This window comes from Cladosporium halotolerans, assembly GCF_011745625.1.
Source record: "Cladosporium halotolerans strain TM138-S3 chromosome Unknown Sca65, whole genome shotgun sequence".
Classification (NCBI taxonomy): Eukaryota; Fungi; Ascomycota; class Dothideomycetes; order Cladosporiales; family Cladosporiaceae; genus Cladosporium; species Cladosporium halotolerans.
The window spans coordinates 26,497-49,666 of record NW_027191516.1 but is presented as its reverse complement, the minus strand read 5'-3'; the positions used below and the strand labels follow the sequence as shown (position 1 = coordinate 49,666).

The following is a 23,170-nucleotide window of genomic DNA, read 5'->3' as shown; positions in this document are numbered from 1 at the left end:
GGAGCAAGCGGACCGCCTGATGCACGCTGTGCAAGATGCCGTCCACGCGCTGACGCCCAGGGCTAAGCCTTGCCCGTACGCGAAGCGATGGTGGACTCAGGATCTGACGAAGCTCCGGCGGGTGTACACTTACTGGAGGAACAGAGCTCGAGCTCAGCGACGCGGTGGAGAGGCCTTGCCGATACTGGAACAGCAGGCTCGAGCGGCTTCTAAAGAGTACCACAATGCTATACACAGACAACAAAGGACGCATTGGGACGACTTCCTGGCGGACGACGCCAATATCTGGAAAGCAACGCGTTATCTGCAGCCAGATCAAGGATCGACTTGGTCGAGAATCCCACCTCTGCGAAGGGCGGATGGATCACTAACGAGGAACACTGCGGAGCAAGCTGAGCAGCTGCTTACGACCTTCTTTCCGCCACTGCCTGAGAATATAGAGGAGGAAGGTGACAGGCCGCAGAGGGCTGCTGTTGCCATGCCGCAGCTGACGGAAGAAGAGATTGAGAACTGTCTCATGAAGACCAAACCGTGGAAGGCAGCAGGGGAAGACGGATTCCCGGCCGGCGTGTGGAGGCAAGTATGGCCGGCCGTGAGGTTCAAACTTCCCTCGACACAGGAGTGATTCCTCAGCAATGGAAAGTCGCAAAGATCATTCCGCTCAAGAAGCCTAACAAGGACGACTACACCCTGGCGAAGGCGTGGAGGCCCATCTCACTACTATCGACGCTGGGGAAATTGCTGGAGGCAGTCGTCGCGGAGAGGGTATCATTTGCGGTCGAGACCTACGGCCTGTTGCCAGCCAACCACTTCGGCGCGAGGGAACAGAGGTCTGCGGAGCAGGCACTGCTGCTCCTTCAGGAGAGCATCTACACAGCTTGGCGGAACAAGAGAGTGGTGAGCCTGGTCAGTTTCGATGTGAAAGGGGCGTACAACGGGGTCTACAAAGACAGACTGCTGCAGCGGCTCCAGGCCAGGGGCATCCCCTCAGATCTGGTGAATCGGATTGACGCCTTCTGCTCCACGCGCACGGCCACGATCGTGGTGAATGGCCAGACATCCGACGTGAGAGCACTCGAACAAGCCGGGCTGCCGCAAGGCTCCCCTTTGTCTCCGATCCTGCTTCTCTTCTTCAACGCCGACCTTGTGCAACAACGAATCGACCAGAACGGTGGGGCGATCGCTTTCGTGGACGATTACCCCGCGTGGGTCGTGGGCAAGACCGCCGCAGAGAACATCGATCGGCTTCAGGCTATCGTACAACGAGCGACCGAGTGGGAGAGCAGGAGCGGGGCGTCGTTCGAAGGGGACAAGACCGCCTTCATCCACTTCACGAGGAACAACACTCGTCAGTCCGCGGACGAACCGATAACCGTCAAAGGGGGGGAGATCCGGCCCACACCCAGCGTCAAGATTCTAGGCTTGGTGATGGACACACGACTGCGCTACCAAAAACACGCCGCACGCGCTGCGACGAAGGGGCTACAGGCGACCATGGCGCTGAAGCGGCTGCGAGGACTCTCGCCTTCAGTGACGCGCAAGCTGTTCAACGCGACGGTGGCAACGGTGGTCGACTACGCATCCTCAGTATGGATGCACGCCAGGAGAGCCAGCGCAGAGAGAGTGCTCAAGCGAGTGCAGAGGATCGGTGGACAGGCAGTGGTCGGATGCTTCCAGGCGGTCGGCACGGCGGTGGCAGAGGCAGAAGCCAACCTGCCAACGATAGAAAAACGACACAGGCAAAAAGCATTGAAGATGTGGGTTGACCTGCACAGCATGCCCGGCACGCACCCTCTCGCGCAGGCGGTCAGGCGTCGGACGTGCAAAAGGTTCGTGTCACCCATGCAGAAGATTGCAGAGTATGCCCGCGGTGCACCTGTGGATGAGCTCGAGGCAACTCAGCCCTACATCTCGGCGCCGTGGGACGCGCGACTCGACATAGTCGACGATGCAGACGGCGGCGTGCAGGCAGCCGCGTGGGCTCAAGGGACTCAGGGCATGCGCATCGCCACCAGCGCATCGTTCAGGAACCAGCTGGTCGGCATCGGCGGCGCCATCGAGAGCGTGGATTGGATAAGAAACCACACTGAGCGTCGCGAGTACGACAAGACACTAGGCAATAGCGGGCAGAGTGACACCTACACAGCCGCTCTGGCCTCGATCGAGGCGGGACTCGGTTTGGTTGTTGATGCGGCGTATGTGGGGGACTGTCAGCGCGAGTACACGGCCAGACCATTCACGTGTTCACCAACAATCGCACCGTTCTAGCTACGTTACGGACACCCGCCAGAAGGTCCAGACAATGGATCATCAGCGGGATTCTAAAACACGTGAGGTACCTGAAAGGATTTGCCATCCGCGTAGTCTTTGCGTGGGCCCCTGTGAGCTTGATCTTCGAACTTGGGCAAAAGGCAAAACAGCTTGCGCAGCGGTCTACGGAGGAGGGACGAGTGGCCAGAGACCGACCCAGACTGACCAAAAGTATGGTTCGAAATGCCCAACAACGCCTGAGCCTGGCGACCTCGCGGACGCCGACGACGTTCGGGGAAAGCGTGCGCAGGATTGAAGCTGCGTGGCCTGGCAGTCACACTCGGCGCATATACGACGGGCTCAGCAAGAGGCAGGCGAGTGTTCTCGCGCAGCTTCGTACAGGCATGACACCACTGAACGGGTACCTGCACAACATCAAAGCAGTGGGAACAAATCTTTGCGAGTGTGGTGAGGCAATCGAGTCGAGAGAGCATTTCGTCTTTCGTTGCACCAGGTGGAGCGAGCAGCGGAAGATCTTGGGCGCATGGACAGGCGAAGACAACCTCTCTCGTCTGCTTGGAGGCAAACCCCTCACGGTTTCCGATGATTGGAGCCCGGACATGGATGCAGTGCGAGCTGTGATTCACTTCACCCTGGCTACCAGACTATTCGGACCAGACACCAGCACGCGAAGGCGGACGACGAGGTAGATAGTGAATGACGACGACGGCTGGAGAACCCTAACCCTACTAACCACCGACACCACCCCACCCCCAAGCACCCTCGTGCACACGGCAGGCCCCCGCTTCATCTGCTGAAGATAGGACGAGTGGTGAAGGACAATGAGCTTGGGAGCTTTGTTCGTTTCAACCGCACCAATATAGGACGTAAACTTTGAGACATAAATGGTGTGTTGCCCTTTAGGTGCGTAGCGCCGGGCGGAATAAAGTTCTTCATCATCATCATCATCATCATCATCATCATCATCATCACCCGGCGACACCTCCTCCGCTGCGTTGTAACTTCAGCACATTGCAACAGCGCAACTCAGCAACAAGGCTGGCGCGCGGCCGTTAGCTGCAACAACCGCGCGATGGTTCAAGTTTAGGCGATGATGTGTTACTGTTCCCTACAGCCTGTTGCGCACAGACATTGCGCGACGATCGTCCCTCCACAAGGCCGTGGATGCTGCGTCGGACAATCCGGCCTTCGGCTCCTCCTTTCCCTGCATGTCCATCTCTACGATCTCCGAAGTGCCCTCGGCCGGCCCAGCACACGAGCGGGTAGAGCTTCACATCCACCCCTCCGGATTGGTCATCGATCAAACAAAAGGCAAAGTCAATTCATTGGACTCGCTACGCCAAAAGCCACGTTGACCCGCGTCGCCGCGGCAGGCTTCTGCTATTTCAATGAAAACTTGCCGCCCCAGGCGCATCCTCCAGGTACGCAACCTGTGTTGTGTGCCGTCGAATTCGGTCTGCAGTCAGTGCTCTTTTCCCGAAGACGGCTGACAACAGCTTTTTGGGCTCGTTTTCTGACGCCAGGAGAAAACGACGTTTAGTATCATCCGCCGCGCCCCTCCTCAGCGGGGCCGCCCTGAGGATTCCCTCAAAGATACCGCGATCGTCCGATCCCATCATGGTCGGTGGTCAGCGCTTGTCTCTCCGTCAAGGGTGGGTCTTAGTGTTGACGGCGCAGGTTACTGAGACTATGCGCAGCGGTTGGGATGATCTTATGTGCCATACGCTGGCCTGCCGGAGCATGCTGAGTCGATGGAGACCTCGGATCATATATTAGATCAGTTAGACCACGGGTAATTTTGGGTTGCGTCGCAGCGCGCGATGTCGACATGCGAAATCATCATGCGTCTGATGACCTGAACTCAAGAGCAGTCAGCTCCGTGGGTCAGACGCGAAGCCATCAAGCTTTATCCATTGCAAGCAGGAATCACGCCGATCTAGTGGCGGGAGTGGCGGACTGAGGATCCGTCTGGCGCTTAGCATGACGGCTGAGGCGCACCTCTGCTTCTGCGGGCGCCTGCCACCAACAAGGCAAGCGATACGCATCCCCGACTGACATGCATGAATACTCCGTTCTTGTCCTTCAGGTTGAGGTAAGATATTGGTTCGCCTAGCGTCTGTGCATCATGCATGCCATTCTGGATCCCGCAATCACGGGCAGGGTCTTCGAGACTCATCATTGAGGTTTGGAGGCCTCGAGTAAGTGAAACCCAGTAGACCTTGCGAAGCGCAGGAACTTCGGTGACTAAGGTGATTATGAGAAAAAAAAAAAAGGAAAAAAAAAAAAAAAAAAGGTTCGGAGATCCTCTGCGGACCGTTGCCTACTGTGTGTTGAAGGAAACGTGCCTACTCGACCGCGGGCTCGGGGCGACATGTAAGGTCAGAATTCCGGAGCCGTCGTGTTTCGGAGATCGCGCTCTGCAACCGCCTCTGCCTGTGAGACCAACCTTCTGCCTCCCCACGCTCGCTCTTGTGGATTCGTCTTTTACGTAAAGCTGAAAGTCACTCTTCCTCCACATGGCAATACAGCGCTTTGTGTATCGCTAAATTGGCGCTACAACCTTTATTCGCATTGTACTCACAAAATGCTGAGGCGCTATCTGGTTTAGGCAGGGCGACCACCGAAAGGGTGCGCTGCACCCTCGAATAGGTCAGTGAGGGCACTCAGCTCTACTGAATGGTAGACCACGTCTTTGGATACTGCCGTTCCCAACGAGTTCAACGATCTTTTCCACGTCTAGCTTTGAGCATTGCATTGGACAGGATCAAAGTCCGCCAGAAGCTGTAAAGGCACGCATCGACTGCCTGGCGCGAAGCAATGATTGAGGGATCCTCACTGCTCACATTCGCTCACCAACCTCTCGCCAACGGAAATTTCGACTTACGATACAAGTCGCTGAGACGCAAATCGGCCTACCTGTGGGATTCAGCCCGAGGAGAAAGCTGGGGCAATCCTTCTCCGCCCATGTCAAGCCCTCCATCTCCAAAACGACGAACGTCGGACTTGACTCTGCCTTCGACTCTCAGCAAGCAAATCGTGCCCGCTCCAACGGTTTCAACATCTGTAGCAACTCCTGCACATTCCCTCGAACAAGGCACGACATTTATCGCATCTCTTGGTATTACGCAGGCCGGTCACCCTGCTTGTCATCCCCCAGCTTCTTTCATGACTGGAACCCGAGGTGTACCTCTCACGTCTGCGGCAGGGCAGTACTATTCTACGGCGTGTCCACCTCCTGCGTTGACCGCTGCACAAACGACACCTCAGGCGAGCAGGAAAGCAAAAACTCACGTGGCATCTGCATGCGGCAACTGCAGACGGTCGCACTTGAGCTGTGATGTGCAAAGACCATGTGCACGTTGTATTTCTTCAGGGAAGCAGGAAAGTATCTTAGCTCACCGCAACAAAGACAGTTCTGACTCTGCCAGAACACTTGCTACGATGTCGCACACAAGAAGCGAGGGCGACCTAGACTCCGAGATGAAGGCCAGCTTGGACTTGAACGGACAATGCCGCCAAGAAAGACAAGCACTACGACAACAGCACCGATGACAACGCCAACTCGGCCCATAGCTGCCACGCGCTCCCGACGAGCAGAGTCTTTCAGATCCATTCAGCCGATGACCAGCGAAGAGTCACCTAGCTACGGACCGCCATCAACGCCAAGTTTCCTCCCAAGGCCACCACCTCCCTTTCAAACGCCGTTGACATATCAGCCGCTACTTCATCCTGCAACATCACCCCAAGCCGAACCGGAGGTACCGACGGCGCTGCTGGATTTGGACTTTGTCATAATACGGGCCAACACGTCATTTCGACAGGTCATGGCCGACAATCGCGACTTGACCAACCACCGCTTACACGAGATCGCAGTCCCGGCGGATTCCGAGAGCTTCATGTCCATTCGAACCCGCTTACGAGGCGAGCGAGAGGTCCAGGAGCCCTCTTACCTACCACCCATTGTCTCGAGCGGCGAAGATCCACTGGGAGGCATCTCAGATGCAGAGGTCGAAAGACTCACACAAGGATTCTCGGATCACACTTATACTTGGGTAAAGCTGCAGCCGGGAGCAAAAGGATCGCAGAAAATCCCGGCGAGGGTACGTCTGGCAAAAGCAGCGACATATTTCGTAGTCGTCTCGCTACCCATTTTCCGACCGGTCGAGCCGCCTCCACCTCACCCGCCCATTGGCCACGGAGCGTCGCCGTATACTTTCGGACCGCCTCTAACGCCCAGAGAAGGGCCTGCGAGAGAGCAGCCGGGGCATGCCATCGCACCTTCTGCACCGCCCTTACTCATGAAAGCTCACGATAGTGCACACGCACCTGCACACCACCTCCACCGCGGCCAGCCTCCCCTTACGAGAACCTACCCTCCACCGCAACTCCATGCACCTCCAACATACTGGCAATCACACTCGACCTATACCCAACGCTCCCAACCCACCCTCGCCCCCGCACTCGAACCCCCACCCCCTCCGATAAATCCAACCACCCAACCCCCGCCCTACACAGCCCCATCACTGCCAAAACCACACCCGGCACCAGGACGCGACATCCAGCTGCCACCGATAACCGCTTCACCAGCTCCAACTCAATCTGCGGGCCCCGCGAGCATGCACTCGATCCAGGGATCGCCCGTCGCAGTCTCGGCCGGAGGAGCTCAGCGGACTTCGGAAAGCGATGAGGACAGCGAGAGCCGGAGGCAGCAATCGCCGCGGAAGCGTAGGAGGATGGGGATTGATGAGGTGTTGCAAAAGTGAACGACGACGTAATTCGCGGTGGAACGCACGGGACGTGGGTTGTGTGTAGAAGTAGCGCTTGAAGAAGGAAAAAGCGCGACGGCAAAGGACGGGGCGTTTCTGGGTGAAAAAAATGAGTTAACGTCCCGTGCATGTGTCCAGAGGCGCTTTGACGTGCTGCGTTTGGACTTTGGAGGAGAGGGGGAGAAAGGCCTAATTGGTTCGGTTTGAGCGAGGCATGATACCGCACGATCACGGAGTACGAACGGCCGAGTATACTTACTAGCGAGCGGAACAAGAACTCTTACGGTTTGCCTTGCCTTACCTTACTTTTCAAATAGACCATCCACGTATCACCACCTACCTATAAAAGTCGAGCAAGCCGAAACTTCCTCTTCCGCAAGGGAGGGCGACGGGAGAAACACGAACGGGAGACGGAAAGGCGACGAACGCTTGCGTGTCGTATGGAAGTGCAAACAAGCCAAGCAGATAAGTCACATTGCATCAAACATCCGAGCGAGTCGGAGGCTTTTTCACACTCTCTATCAGGAAACGCTTCCTCCTGCCCTTTCTTTGTAACTCCGAAAACCCGATGAACTCCAACGCTATGCTTACATGAGATGTAGACACGGGACCAACGCGCGGTCGACCACATCCTAAGCAGCCTGCGACTTAGCTGTGGCAGGCGCGGGTTCGTCCGCACCTTGCGAAGACGCGGTGTCAGTGTCCACCGACGCAGATAGCTTGGCCACTTCGTCGCTCGGCGCCTGCGCGGGCGCGGGCTCCTTGCTGGCGTTGGGGAAAAGCTCCCGCCATCACGCCTGGCAGGAACTTCTCGTTTCTCGTCCAGATTTCGGACCAGAGTTGTTTCGCTGCTCTGTGCGCGATTCTTTGTCGGCTGTGGGTGGCGGTCGGGCGAGGTAGTCGGCCATGACGGAGCAGGACGTTCTTGAGGGACTCGGGCATGGCTTCCACGAGCATGCTGCTCTGGCCGCTGTTCATGAGGCGGTTCATGGTGCCTAGTATGTGCGTCCAGAGGTTGACCATGCCCTCCCATTCGCTGAGCAGCGTCAGGTAGCCCAGGAAGGGTTTGCAGAGGAGCTGGAAGGCCTGGAGGCGCATCTCGGTGATGCCGTGAGGGTTGGTCTGGTAGACCTCAGGCTTCAGCAGCTGGTTGATCGGCAGGAAGAGGACCTCGCCGAAGGTCTTGATCCATTCCATGTTCTCTGAAGAAGCCAGGCCTGGGGCCTGCCGACAGCGCTGTAGGGAGGTGAAAGCATGGTAGCGGACCTCGCGGCACGGGTTGACGCACTGCGTTACAAGACTGCGGAATATTGGCGACCAGTATGCCTTCCGAGCCTCGCGTGTCTCGAGGTGGGACTGCTCGATAAGCGCAGGCACACGGCTTGCAAGCTGCGTCACTATGCCGGAGGCATTGGTAGCACGTGGCACAGCTTCGAACTTCTTTGTGAATTTCTTCTCCGGCGGTGGCTGCTGGCCTCTGCGGACGGGCTGTTCGCGCTGCTGTTGCTCGTACTTGGCACCAGCGCTACCAGCCGTGGCAAAAGCGTTGAACGCTCGCTCATAGTCATCTGCAGTAATCGCCAGCAGCTGGCCAGTGGCAACGGACTCTGCAATGTCGAACGCCAGATCCGCCGCTTCGGGTGCGGCTGCAGGATATGTAGCAAAGCCCCAAAAGTCCGGGCTGGAGGCTAGCTCGTTCGTCAGCTCCGAAGGGCTGCTAATACAGCCGTGGCTTCCCTTAGGTAGCCATGTTCGCTGCTTGCGCGGAGCAAGCTCAGCGGGTAGAAGACCGCGCAGCTAAGAGCCACAGGATGCAAATGTTCCGCGTCGCGGATGGCCAAGGGTTGAGATAGTTTCTTCGTCACGCAGCGCAAGAACTGTTGCCAGCTCCAAAACAATGACGAGCGAAATGCCGGCGTCGTCGCTGCAGAATGCAATCATCTTGACCATACAGCAATGCAACCCAAGCAGCCATACAGGTCGGCACTCTTCCGGCTAAATCCAGCATCCACTCGGCATGTCATTGCTGCCCATTCTGACGGACCAAATCTCCTACAGAATGTCCACCCAAATGTCCAATACGACCAGATACCGAGGCCCCAGCCCAAGGCTCGGAGCCTAAACCAGTCACAGCTACGAACCCGATCTGCGTCTCCCTGCAAAAAGACGCCAAACGGCCACTGTCCTGCATAAGGTAGCTGCAAATGAAACGCTGCTACGGCAGATTAGGTAAGTCTCCCTGGTCCCCTAACCACCTCGCATCTGGCCTCGCACCGTCCGAACCTAGATCGCCCGGAAAAGGCCAGAACGGCGCCCACACGTGCACGCGGAGGCGACGGTGAGTGGGCGCCTGTAGTCCCTGGTTTGCACTACTTACCCCGGGCGTGCGCAGAAGTGGGTTCTCGGGGCGGGACTGCAGTGCCTGCGACTTGCATGTGCGTCTTCACACAGATGTTTTGAGCGAAGTTAGCCAGCTCAACGCGACTGCTCGCTTGGGGAAGGTGAGCACGCGACCTTCGGCGACTGCTTTGGGCAGCTGGGCACGCGACTGTGCCCGCCGTGGCGATCAAGAGGAGGCCAAGCTTTGTAGGCGAGCGCCAGGGCGTTGGTGGCGGCGTCTTCGGTTATGAAGGATTTTTTTCTTCTTGCTGGCTCGCTGCCTCTCACTGGAGGCCGCGGCTGGTATGCCACCGGCGGACGTTGTAATTGCAGGACGACCCTTGAAGATCTCGGGCCATCTTCACGTGTTCGTGCGGCGCTGGCCGGTAGCATCGGGCGGTATCTGGCTGGGTTGATCAGTCGTTCGTGGTGTCTGTACTGGGCTCCACGCCCTGCTTCGCCGCTTGCCGCGGGCCAGACGAGCGATGGGCGCGGGCTTGCGGAGGAGCCGGGCCCTGCATGCAGAGAGACGCGATCTGCATCCGCAATTTTTTTAGGGCAGAGGGCCTTGTTTCTGGAGCCAACCAGAGTGTCTTATTCCGGCACGTTTTCTCACTGCCAGACGACACGCCTTGTTGGCTTGCTGGCGTTTGCCATCGGCGGGCGCGCGAAGAACAGTGAAGCCCGCGCATCGCCATGCTTGTCGCCCCCAAGCCCGGCTGTCGGCCTCTTGTGCATGCTGGGTGAACGCATCCCTCCGTCTGCTGTGCCCATGGCTCCGCGGCTACCGCGACATGGAGATGCTCGCTGTCTCGGCGATGCCAGAGGCACAGACGTCCCCGGGCGTCGAGATCGCGCTCGTTGCGGCGGCAGCACTACGGCACCCTGGTCCGCCTACGGATCTGAAAACCATAGTACACGGGATATCGCGACGAGGGGATGCGTGAAGGGATGCTGGACGGACAGACTCCACTGCTTGAAAGGCCTGCCCTGTTGGGGGTCAAGTAAGGATTAGCTTCAGGCGCAACAAACAAGAACATCGACAAGCATAAGCCAGCGAATTGCTGAGGGGGAACATCGAGATGGGCAGCGCAGGCGGACTGGATTGCCTGGGGGGACGCCAGCCTCGCCTCGTACACGCACCCGCCACGCACTGTCAGTCTCACCACGACAATAGAGTCACGCTACCTTTTGCAGGAGACATGGAGAACAGAGCTTTTCGACGCAGCAACTTCTTACTGTACTGCAGAATCACTTGTAACAGGGCAACGGTCACTCATCACCACAGAAGGAGTTTTCACCCGGGTGGAGGCTGATGCCGGAAACCACAGTTTTCCTCCTTGATATCATACATAGCCACAGCCCGCATGGACCCGTAAGGGGGCTACACCGGGATAATGGAATATCAAGTCAATCGATCAACCTCCCCTCCCAGTAGCTCTCTTCAAACCCCACTAGGAACATAGCTCCTATCCACCGCCCAAATCCACTCCCCCCCCTCTCCCTATCGCTCCGCGACGCAAACAGCCACGCCTTCTTGACCGCGTACACCGCCCACACCTCCATCCTCAATTTCTCCCTCTGCAGCAGCCGCGCGACCTTCGGCTCCGCGTCGATCCTCGAATTCGTCAGGTTGATGGCGGCGACCTCGTCGCCGTCGCTGGCGTACAGGTGCAGGTAGGGCCGGCGCAGCTCGGCGAAGCGCTTGATCCAGCGCGCGCCGGCGGCGTCGGGCGCGAGCAGCCAGCCGGATTCGAGGACGGTGGGGGCTTTGCGGTTGTGGGTTACGAGGGCGGCGAGGGCGGGGGGCGGGGAGTGGTCGCTCGCGGAGTGGGAGGAGGAGGATGTGGGCCGCTGGTGGGTGGTGGGTTCGGGAGAAGAGGTGTTGGAGCGGAGGAGGAGGGAGTCGGATTTGGGGATTGGCGTGAGCCAGAGGGAGAGGAATTTCTGCGCGAGGGCTTGTTGGGTTTCGGTCGGTTGGGTTTGCTCGGTGGAAGTTGGGCGCGAAGGGGGCGAGAGGGCGCCGAGGCTGAGGACGCCGCGGGCGGCTTCGATTTTAGCCGTGCGGCGTTGGCGGCGGCGGAGGTCGATGAAGTCGCGGATGAGGGAGATGCCTCGCGGCGCCCAGCCGCTGAGCATTTCCTCGCCGGAGATGTACTCGCCTGTCGTGTCCATTCGCCAGAGGTTGCCGGCGCGCTTGGCGGCTGTGGGCTTTAGGGTGATGGAGGACATCGAGGACTCGTAGGAAACTTGATTGGCACTGCTGGGTGATTGGGCAGATGGCACGTGAGTAGGTGTTAAAAAGTGGAGAGTCCCCTCAAGTCGCAGTGTTGTCGCACGAGTGCTATCAACACTGAGGTCGATCGAGCGATGCTGCTTGGGCGTGGCGCCGAAGTAGAGAAATCTCGCAGGCTGAGCTGGAGAAGCTGGAGAATCGCTTACGAGTGATCCCAGAAAAAGAACGTGGTCGTGAGCGGTCGATCCGGGATGTCTTTAGTCCGTGACGAACTCTTCCAATGGTCATGATCGACACACTCACGCAGGACTTTCGACGCAGCAAATGGCTGCAGCGACGAGCTGCTTTCAGGGCAGGCGTGACGCAACGCATACACTCCGGAAAGATACAGAGACGGGAGGTGCCGAACAGCAATAACTTCCTAGACTCGATACATCAAGGCGCGCAGGGCACTACCGCTGCAGCGAGGGCGCGACGGCGAAGTTCGGATTGCAGGTGAAGTCGACGAGTGGCGGCGGGAGGGCGAAGTGGTCAAGCTCGACCGGGGATATGGATTGGCTGGTACGTGGGCAGCAGGAAGGTAGTGTGTGCAGGATGTCACGGCGGGCAGAGGAAATGGTTCAAGCCACAACAGGGCGCCGCTACCGCAAGGACACCTGCCGCATGGACGCAAGATCCGCAGCAGGTTATAGTAGACTAGAGTCAAGTCGCCGGGGCACGTCGCTGCTGCCGGGGTGGTGGCATGCCCGAAAGCCACAGAGGAAGTCGGTTGCTGCCGTGCTCGGCGGCATCGCGACGAGAAGCAGCGGCGGGAAGAGGCGCCAGACGTCAATGAGCGATGGCGAACAACGGCGAGGTCGAGCGTGGTGCTGTCCTCGAAGACTACGGGCGCGTCGGGCGGCAGCGCGTGGCATAGGGTTCTGCGATCCCGGGCCAGGCACGCAGGGTAGTGGCACGGTGCTGGCACGCCTGCTGCCGGTGACACCCAGGTAGGGCTGCTGCGCCGAGGAGCGAGTGTAAGGTACTCTGGTTGAGCGCAGCACGCATCTCACGAGAGCACGGTGCGACTAACACGCAGGCACAGACATGCAGTGACAAATGATCCTGCGTCGGCGGCCATGTTGCCGGCTGCGTGGTGGACGGTGGACCGGCTGGAGTCTGGCAAGTAGCGTGTCGGCGCCAACCCACGCAGGGCCGGGGTCTGGCTCTGGGAGCGCTCGGTCGAGGGCTGGCCCGCCAAGCAGGCTAGCAGCAGGCCCAAAAGCAGCATCAGAGCGCGCTACATGTACAATTGCATGCACGGCATGGCGGCGGCGACGGCACGTTTGCCGACCCAAGACCCGACAGACCATCCCTTCCCCCGTAGCTCTCCACGCACGGTGCACGCCCTCGATCTGAGCAACGGAATGTTTGGCGGCAGTGCGCGGGCAGCAGGCATCGCCGCCAGCGCAACCAACCGGCGGCCTCTGCTGACATGCCTCAGAGGGAGGTTGCGTCAGCACTCAACGTGGCCGTCTGCGGGGCCCAGTGCGCACGCAGCGGCTCATGCGACGACCGCCTCGCAGCACCCTGGCAGGTGGATGGTAAATGGTGGACGGGCGGTTGGCCCACGCTTATAGCCGGAGCGGCGAGAACCTCAGCGCTATCCATGGCGGGCATGAACTCGGCCTGCTTTGTCGGCGGCAACGTCGCCGTCAAACACACCACTTGCGTCGAAAAACCGGCCAATGCCCGCAACTCACGCACGTTGGGTCTCCACGTGTCCGTGGACTGCATTATCGTGTGGCATTCGTCGATCATCATCCGCTCTAACCGCTGCGTGCTGCTCCTGGAATCGATGAAATCCGCAAATGTCTTCGTGACGGCCGACTCGGCGATCGCGAACAAAATGCGCGCGTCGTATGGCGGTGCCCAATCATCGCTCCATACGGCGCATTTGATCCCGGCGTCGATGCATCGCTGCCTCATATTGGCTTGCAACGCCCGCTTCGGCACGATCGCGATTGTCAACCCGCCCTTGGACGCGGCCGCTGGCAACATGAACAACAAACTTTTGCCGCCGCCGCCTCTCCGCATCACGACGACCACTCGGGGGTGACCTTGGGTGATCACTTGCAAGGCCTCCCCTTGCAACCCTCGGAACTCGGCGCTGGGGTTGTCGTAAAATCGCCGCAACTCTGCCAACGGGCTGATCGCCCGCATTTGCGTTTGGCATCTTCTCGTTCTTTTTTGATGCGTCTGCGAACATCCCGGTCGACTGATTCGTCGCTCCGCGCCGACGGGAACCACAAAAATCGATGCCAATCGCTGCTCACTCGACGGAACATCTCCTTCTCGGCGATTGTGGCGAATGGTGATTGCTGTGCTGATCGGCCGTAAATGTTCTCTTCCATCTGGAAACTGTGTCCGGACTGCTTTGCGCGGATAACCGCGATGTTGTCGTCCGCCACCGGATCGGGCGCCGCCTGTCGGTTGTCGTACATGCGATCCAACGCCCCACACGTCTCCTTGTCCGTGGTGAACTCGCGGTGGATGGCGGGATACACCTGTCGCCAATCGCTGATGCCTATGCGTACCCCAATCCGCTTCTCGGTCTCGCGCTGCATCACTCTCCTAGTGCGATCGGTCGTCCAATATCCGTCGCAATTACGGGCCCTCTGGCGTGGTCGGTTCGTGACGATGCTTCCATGTCCTTCCGCGGCCTCGTCGTTCTCCTCATTGTCTACGACGTCGTCTTCGGTCTGATCTGTGCTTGCCGGGCACGCCTCGCGTTCTGAATCGTCTCCATCGTCCAAATGTTCCACGTCTTCGTCCGGGCAATCCTCCTCGGGCGCGGGCTCCCACAACCACGAACTGTACGATTGCTGCCCATTGGCTCCGGCCTGGACGATTCGCTCGAATGGTTCGACTAACCACAAATAATAAATGACGATCTCGCCGACTTCCCGCGGTACGAACCGGTGGACTTTTTTCATGCTTTGGCTCGCGCTGTACCCTTTGTGGTATGTCGTCACGAACGCTACCAATCCGTTGTCTACGAACACAAGCCCCGTTGTGATCGCGCGTTCTGTCCGTTCACCCGTTGGATGCTCGTCAATTCGGTGGATCGGGCGGGCGCTCCGGCCGACATGTGCACCAATACCATCAACTCTTCCTTGAATCTCGTGACCGCACGCAAATAATCCGTCACGGCGTCCTTGTTCCAATCGATGGCGGCGGAACCGTCTTCCAACCCCTCGTCGACGTTGATGAACTTGGCCTCGATGCCCGGTTCGCGTAACGCGCGCTGACCCATCCACGTCGCTCCGTCCACCACCCACTCGTTACGCACGTCGGCGAAAAAAGTCCAACCCTTGTCCATTACACTGTGATTGTCGGCGATCTGCTTCAATTCGAACCGTGGTAACCCGATAGGTTTCCATTCGTTGGCATTGGCTCGCTCCGCTACGGGCAACATCAACAACTCTCCGATCAACCTCTGCCGCGCCGTGCTCAACAAACCGTGGACGACGGTGCCGACATCGCTCATATTGAATTTCATCTTGCGGCACAACATCGTCTCGTCCCCCTCCCACGATATCTGCCCCTCCTCTTTGGCGGTGTATCGAATCTTCATCCCGTACGTCTTTTGCGTGTAAACGGTGTTCAATGGCGTGGGTTGGCTGCCGAATACCGTCAACGTCATGAATTGGTGGACGGCCGCTTTTACCCCGTCGAACACGCTTGGTGCTTCTTCGCGCGCCTTGTCATCGGGCACGCCGGCGGCTGACTGTTCCGAAATATGCTGTCTCCATTGGCACCACGCCCGGCGGATGACCATGGCTCGCATCGTTCTGATGATGGCCGCCAACGCGGGCGTGTAATTGATCGCGGGCATCCACCCTCCGTTGTCACTATCGGCTCCCAACACTGCCAACCCGCTCAAAATTGCGCTGTCAAACTCACGGTCGCCTAATTTGTGGTCGAACACGACAATCCAAAATACCAATGCAACTCTGATCGATTCGTCTTTCTGGCCGTTTGTCTTCGCGGCCTCTCGACGGTAATCCTGCAATCTCGCCTGCTGTGAACGGGTCAATCGGTATTCCGGACGGTCTTCCATGTGTTCTGTGCGCCAAATGTATCGCAAAACTTTGACGAATTTGTCCGCGTACCGACGAACCGTCTGCACCTTCTGCTTGCCATAAAACGGTCGGTCGTTGCTCGTTGCTCCCGCCTCACGACGGTTGACGTTTTCCATTGCTGCACGGTCAACGATTCCCAGTTGGCTGATTTTGAATAATCGCCGAATCAAAATGCTTGTGGCTGCGCATGCCTTCTTCAATGCATCTTCACTCTTCTGCATCCCTAGTTCGTTATGTAAATCCGTTTCCTGGCTCGGGCGTGCATCCATCGTCCTACCTCGCGCTTGATGCGTGTGGCTTTCCGTCTCACCCTCTTTTCTGATCGACGGCTGTATCATCCGTACGGCCCACTCCTTGTGCACTCCTATGTGCTCCTCCCAACCGGTGTGCGTCAACCGCGGACTGGCCTCGCACCTTCGTCGCTCGCTCATCTCTGTTTTCTTGCCTTCCTCTACCCATTCCAACAACCTTTTCAAATATCCTCCTCGGTGCTGCGCGACGGCTTTCGCGGCTCCTGTCTCTTTATCGATAATGTCGACCGTTGTTGGCTTGGCTGCGACGGCGAAATACCGCTGCCATTCACCGGTCTTGAAAAATCTTTGACATGGCTGATTGTCTTCCCACAATTGTGCCGCTTGCTCGGCGGTGGGGTTTTTGGGTCTTCTGCCTTGTTTTCGGGGATTTTTCCACCCATGCTCCTTTTCGCAGTGCTGCTGGATCCCGGTTCTGTGGCAACAAACATAATTACACACGACTCCTTCTCATGTCACAATGCAACGCCGTCCATCCTCCGCTACGGGCATCCATTCGACCGGTTGGCTGCTCGAATCCGGATAAACCACCTCTTCGGGCGTCCGCGCGACATTCGACATATGGCTGACTGTGTCGGCGATCGAACGGGCTTGTGATCGACTGATGGTTCTGCCATGTTTGGCTTTGATATGTCCCTCCACCTGCGTGGGGATTACCGCAAATCTGCATCTTTTACGAATTGTTGCCCTGTATTTTGGGCAATGTATAGATAATGTGCGGAACTGTTCCATGGCGGAATTGTGGGTCGGCGATTTTTTGGGCACGTTAACGGCTGGATCGTATACCCCTTTCAGACTTGCTACCAAACGTTTCTGTGTCCGAATGCGCTTATGGCTGCGCCACACTGTGGCGTATGTGGCTCGTTCACGGAACTTCATTCTACTCATGGGGCATTTTCCGACACCCAAATCGCTATGCTGTATACCGAATCCATCGAATTTTTTGGGTCCGATGGGCACGAAACTGTTCGGATTAAAACTCGTAACGTTCTTGCAACTTTTCGGCCACGTCTTCAAAATGATATCGACTAAATGATATCGACATCTCATTTTACCCTAACGCTAGACGCTGCCATACAAATTAATCCTAATTTAAATGATTTTCGACTCGATATCATCTGGACATTGTGGGTAGGAGAACAACGATCCTAATTCTTTGACAGCTGAGAAGGCCGGGATGCACAACGGCGGAGCAGAGCGCGTGGTGACAGGAGCAAACCTTGTGATTCGAACGCACGGCACCAACGAATGGCAAAATCTCACCCACGAGACCGGCCGTATATTCGATACTGTGCATGACTGCGACAGCGAGGCTTGTAGCATTCCTTCAAGCCCATCGGATCCAGAGAGATGTTGTCCGCTGAGCGGGAGCATTTGCGAAGCTCACGGGGGGTTGTTTCATCATGAGTCCCTCCAGCCAGCTGGGTATCAAAAACTTCTCGCCCTGTTCTGTCGGGAACATCTGCAGCAAGATGTTCATCAAACAAATAAACAGGATTTTGAGGTATGGTTAATTGCTTACCTAAAATCAAGGGTCTGGTCTGTTTTTCTGAGAAATCGCCTCGATTTGTTTGTCTGTTTGGCAGAGGTCGATGGTGTTGGAGATGCAGTCCCTTCTGTTGGAAATGTAGTCCCTGCCTGAGGCATCCTTGCATTGCCGCCGACGCTACTGTTTCAGGTGGGTTACATATAGTCAGTCATTACCGCAGTAGATAGGATATACAATACACCTCCTCACACGGACTTTGTCCAACAGGTTATGAGCCCGGCTGCGCCTGCACAAGCACTGTGCGAGGTTTGTGTCCCTTCTGTGATCTGACAGAATTCTTGGTAGGGATCTGGATTGTAGTCTGGAACGTCGCATCGGGGCTGACAGCGCGGATCCGACCGGTCGGGATCTGGAGCACGATGGCGTCCACCACGAGCACGTTCAACTTCGACAAGTTGAACGGGGCGACGAACTACTCAGCATGGGCAACGAATGCCATGTACATGCTGATGAACAAAGACCTATGGGAGGTCGTGGATGGGAGCGAAGACTGCCCTTCCGAAAGTTCCGAGTACGACCGAGGCTCAGCCGAGCAGGCTGAGGCCGAGAAGGGTCTGCGTGAATGGAACAAGAAGAACAATAGAGCACGAGCTGCTATTGCTCTCAGCGTCAACGATGGACCGAAAGGGTACATCGAAGCCGAGTTCACTGCCAAGGGCATGTGGGACAAGTTGAGACGACTCTATGAAGAGCGGGGATACAATGCACGGTTCCTGGCTCTCAAGAGCTTGATCTCGGTGCGGTATGAGGACACCAAGTCGATTGAGGAGTACACGGAGCACATCAAGCAGACTACGATGAAGCTTGCGAACATGGGCTCGAGAATCGATGACTGGATTGTCACGTCGGTGCTGCTGGCCAATCTAGGTCCTACGTTTGAGACGTATGTGACGACGGCGAAGAGGCAGGCGGCGCGCACGAAGGATCCCGAGCTGGATGAAGTTATCGCAGAATTGATCGATGAGAGTCGAGTGCATGACGATATGGACTCGACAGCAATGGCTCTCCGCAGGCCAAGTGGCAAAACTAAGGAGCCGTTCAAGGGCAAGTGCTACCGTTGCGGGAAGGTTGGCCACATGCAGAGGAGCTGCAGAGCAGACAAGCCAACTGACACGGAAGCGAACCGCCATTCCAGGGCATTTTGCACTATGGCGATAGGACAAGGAGGGAGAGACCGTTGGTACATCGACACGGGATGTACAGATCACATATGCAATTCGCGGCAAGCTTTCACTGCTTATGAGTCGACCCGGAAGCGACTGCAGACGGCCTCTGGATTCGTTGAGGCTGAAGGCGTAGGCCAGGTAGAGATTGAAACGCTACTGCCGGATGGGAAAAGGGGGACTGTGTTCCTCAAGGACGTGCTGCATGTGCCTGGAATGTTTGCCAATCTCATATCCGGGTACAGGATGTCCCTTGGAAACGTAACTTTTGACATGAGAACCTACCTTATCCGACAGAATGGCAGGACCCTTGGATATGCCCCGCCAGCGGGCGGGCTGTTCATGCTTCGAGCACGGAGGACGATGGCGACAGTCGCGCTTGCTGCGCCTGGTCCGACATCGTTGGATGTCTGGCACAGAAGGATGGGTCACCTGTGCTATGATTCTGTGAAGCGGCTCACTGAGCTAAGTGATGGGTTGAAATTGACAGACGCGAAGCAGCAGACCCCGTATTGCGAATCATGCTCGCTCAGCAAGTCTCAGAAGATCTACAGGACAAGTGATGACTGCAGAGCGAAGGGGGTCTTTGAGCTTATCCACAGCGATATTGTGGGACCGGTTACGCCGACAGGGTATGACGGATCACGCTATTACGTTAGCTTTGTGGACGACTACACGCGTCTGTCGAGGGTGTACGTGCTCAAGGAGAAATCGCAGCTGATGTCCAAGCTGAAGGATTTCTATGGATGGTGTCTAGCACAGCGCGGTGTCAGGATCAAGAGGATTCGATCTGACAACGGCAAGGAATACGACAACGGTCCGTTGAAGGCCTGGATGGCAGACAAGGGAATCCAGTGGGAGCCCTCCGTGCCTTATTCGCCAGAGCAAAATGGCCTGGCCGAAAGAACCCAGCGCACGATCACGGACAAGGCCAGGGCTATGATAGCTGACAGTGGCCTGGACAAGTCTCTGTGGACAGAGCTTGTGATGACCTCGAACTATCTGAGGAACAGAAGTCCGAGCAAGGCGATTGGAAAGACCCCGTACGAAGCCTTTGTCGGCGCGAAGCCCAGTTTGGGGCACCTTCGGACGGTAGGGAGCGTCACTTATACGCTACTACCCAAGGCGCGGCGCCGTCAGTCGGCCAAGTTTGACAACCGGGCATCGAAGTGCCGGCTTGTTGGGTACGAGGGAGATTCCATATACCGGGTTTGGAACCCGAAGATCAGAAAGGTCGAGAGGGCTAAAGATGTGACATTCGACGAAGGCATCGATAGACTCCCGACGGTCGACCCGTCAGATTCGGTCTGGCAAGGGGAGACGGAGCAGCCGTCAGAAGCTTGCAAACGAGATTCCGCAGGGCATTCATAGTCCGCCTGAAGAGAGTGCGCCCCGTGAGCGCTCCTGTCAGGATGATGGGCGGAATGCAGAGCATGTGAAGAGACAAATTTCAGAGCAGGGGGATCGGACACAGGCGCCCAAGGCGGCCCGTGAGTTAGATCTTCCAGAGCCAGGGAAGGGCAAAACCAGATCGGGACGATCTGTGAGACTTCCGAGACGATACGCGAACGTGCTTGCGGCGCACGATGAGTGTGAGCCGAAGACGTACGCAGAGGCCATCGAAGGGCCCGAAGAAGGTCTTTGGCAGAGCGCCATGGACGATGAGATGCTCTCTCATTCTGAGAACCAGACGTGGGACGTAGTCGATCTGCCACCCGGAGAGAAGGTCCTGAGCGGTAAATGGGTTTACAAGCTGAAGCGAGGACCTCAGGGGGAGATCGTCCGCCACAAGGCCAGATGGGTTGTGAGAGGCTTCGAACAGCGGGAGGGCATTGACCACGATGAAGTTTTTGCGGCTGTCGTGAAGCCGGTGTCATTCCGGCCCATATTTGCGCTTGCGGCCATCCACGATCTGGAGATAGAGCAAATGGACGTCAAGACCGCTTTCTTGCACGGGAAGATCGACGAAACGATCTACGTGAAGATGCCAACCGGATACGGCCAGGACGGCAAAGTCTGTAGGCTGAACAAGGGGCTTTATGGACTGAAGCAAGCCCCAAGGATGTGGTACGAGACGCTTCAGAGTTTCTTGGAGTCGCAGGGGTTCTCCAGAACGGAGGCCGATCACAGTGTCTTTGTTACCCAGAGGGGGGTTCAAGGCCTGGTGGTGGCGGTGTACGTCGACGATTTGTTGATCGTCGGGAAAGACCAGCACGCGATTTCAGACCTGAAGGAGGCACTCCATCAGAAGTTTTCAATGACAGACTGTGGGCCCGTCGGGCATTATCTGGGCATGGTCGTGACAAGAGACCGAGTCGCAGGAACGATCACACTGACGCAGGCTGGATACGTCAGAAAGATCCTCAAGGAGTTCGGCTTGGACGACGCTAAGCCAGCGGCTACTCCTATGGAGGCAGGGGGAGTATCGCTGAAAAAGCGATCGGACAAGACGGCAGCGCCGGTAGAAGTGGCACGGTACCAATCGGCAGTGGGGTCATTGATGTATCTCATGACCACGACGAGGCCCGACATTGCCTTTGCGCTTTCTGTGGTGGCTCGGTTCGCGCAGAGTCCGGATGACAGCCACTGGAAAGCTGTGAAGCGCATCATGCGCTATCTACGCGGCACGGAGAGCCTTGGAATCACCCTGGGAAGCTGCAAGACTGGGCTTACGGGGTATTCCGATGCCGATTGGGGAGGTGATCCGGCGACGAGGAGGTCTACCTCGGGGTACATCTTCATGATGGGCGGAGGACCCATCAGCTGGTGTTCGAAGAGACAGGCCACGGTTGCGCTGTCGAGCTGTGAAGCCGAGTACATAGCGCTGACGCAGGCAACGAAGGAGGCTGTCTGGCTTCGGCTGCTGCTGAGGGAACTGGGCGTTCCTGCAGCGGAGCCGACAAGGGTCTTGGCCGACAATCAGGGAGCGATGGCGTTGGCAAAGAACCCTGAGTTTCATACAAGGACCAAGCACATCGACATTCAGTATCACTTCGTCCGCCAGGAGGTCGGAAAGAAGCGGATCCAGCTCGAGTTTGTCGGAAGCGAGAGCATGCTCGCTGATTGCTTGACGAAGGCACTGCCAGCCACGAAGTTCCAAGGATTCCTGGATAAGACCCAGAAAGGCGGTCTTGGGCCAGACGAGAAGGATTGTCAGGACAGGTCCTAAGGGGGAGTGTTGGAAATGTAGTCCCTGCCTGAGGCATCCTTGCATTGCCGCCGACGCTACTGTTTCAGGTGGGTTACATATAGTCAGTCATTACCGCAGTAGATAGGATATACAATACACCTCCTCACACACACTTTGTCCAACACGATCTGCTAGAGTAGACACTCGACTGATTGCTAGTGATCAAAAAGCATCAATATTTCGGACAAGCCGCCCCTGCCTGAGGCAAGGTAGCCTGATGGTCAACCTACTGCTTCAGGACAGCTGTATGTATAGTCCTTACTTCAGTAGGAGATACATGGACACCATCCTCTTTACGTATCTGCCTCCCGACAATTCGAAAAACCAAGGATTTTCATAGCATCTCATGATTAAGGTAAGCAGAGAGTAGGACTTCCGCCATTTTGTTAGGTTTGTTGACCTGAGAAAAACAGTGTAACAGGCCGTTGCGCCGTGCGGAGCCAATTCCATTCATCCATCCTTACAGAACGCTCAGCGGAGGAGACCAGTATGCGAGCTTCAGCTGGTATGCAAAATGCCCGAATCTCACGTCCATGATGTTGGCAAATCTCGCTGCAACGTCGCGTCTTTACTTGCACTACATCTACACTTCTGTTTCAAGCTTCCACATAGACGGTACACAGGCGTGCGAAGAACGCATGTGGTCATCCAGTCGATCTCGAGGCAGCGACGGATGAAACCCATCCGCTCGATAATGTGGAATCGGCTTCACATAGAGCACACTCGGAAGCGGAACACATCATACGCTGACCGCGATGCCGGCACAAGCATTTGAGATACGCATATCGCGAATTTTGCGTGGCCCTGCTAGTGAACACCTTCACGTAGGTCTTGACGCAGTGACTCCAGAGAGGCTACAGGATAGCAGCATGAACTTTCTGATGTGCTGCAGATGGCTGTTAGATTGGCTCAATGCTTGCCGGCCGAAGATCCTGATGACCCCACCGACTCATATGGTGGCCGAGCGAATCGCATCGGCTTCGAGAAAATAGTTTGACGCATCTTGTGCGCACAGATAGATGCCATTCACATCAACCTGATGCAAGCTTCTGGGCTCTACCTTTGTCGGCCAAGTTCTAGCGTTGTTCTACAGCACCTGCCTTCATGAGCATTATTGGATGCTCAAAGTGTGACCAGAGCGCTTCGGTCGTTCGCGGGCAAGTAGAGGATCCCGCCATTGG

General features: G+C 57.0%; 4 protein-coding genes across 4 annotated transcripts; 2 read left to right on the top strand and 2 right to left on the bottom strand.

Annotated features, from left to right (window-relative positions):
- Window positions 1–582: 582 nt before the first annotated feature.
- On the top strand, window positions 583–2,268 carry WHR41_09392 (uncharacterized protein; the record flags this gene model as incomplete). The annotated part of the gene is made up of 1 exon (XM_069377995.1): window positions 583–2,268. One exon carries the CDS (start codon window positions 583–585, stop codon window positions 2,266–2,268), a length of 1,686 nt encoding a protein of 561 aa, XP_069225233.1.
- An 8,558-nt stretch (window positions 2,269–10,826) lies between these two features.
- WHR41_09391 (uncharacterized protein) lies at window positions 10,827–11,648 on the bottom strand (the record flags this gene model as incomplete). Its single annotated transcript, XM_069377994.1, has 1 exon — window positions 10,827–11,648. One exon carries the CDS (start codon window positions 11,646–11,648, stop codon window positions 10,827–10,829), a length of 822 nt encoding a protein of 273 aa, XP_069225231.1.
- Window positions 11,649–13,760: 2,112 nt separating this feature from the next.
- WHR41_09390 (uncharacterized protein) lies at window positions 13,761–16,819 on the bottom strand (the record flags this gene model as incomplete). The annotated part of the gene is made up of 4 exons (XM_069377993.1): window positions 13,761–14,647; window positions 14,695–15,999; window positions 16,054–16,348; window positions 16,745–16,819. The coding sequence occupies 4 exons, from the start codon at window positions 16,817–16,819 to the stop codon at window positions 13,761–13,763; spliced, it is 2,562 nt and encodes an 853-aa protein (XP_069225232.1).
- Window positions 16,820–18,073: 1,254 nt separating this feature from the next.
- Window positions 18,074–21,968, top strand: WHR41_09389 (uncharacterized protein; the record flags this gene model as incomplete). The annotated part of the gene is made up of 2 exons (XM_069377992.1): window positions 18,074–20,104; window positions 20,160–21,968. 2 exons carry the CDS (start codon window positions 18,074–18,076, stop codon window positions 21,966–21,968), a joined length of 3,840 nt encoding a protein of 1,279 aa, XP_069225230.1.
- Window positions 21,969–23,170: the final 1,202 nt, after the last annotated feature.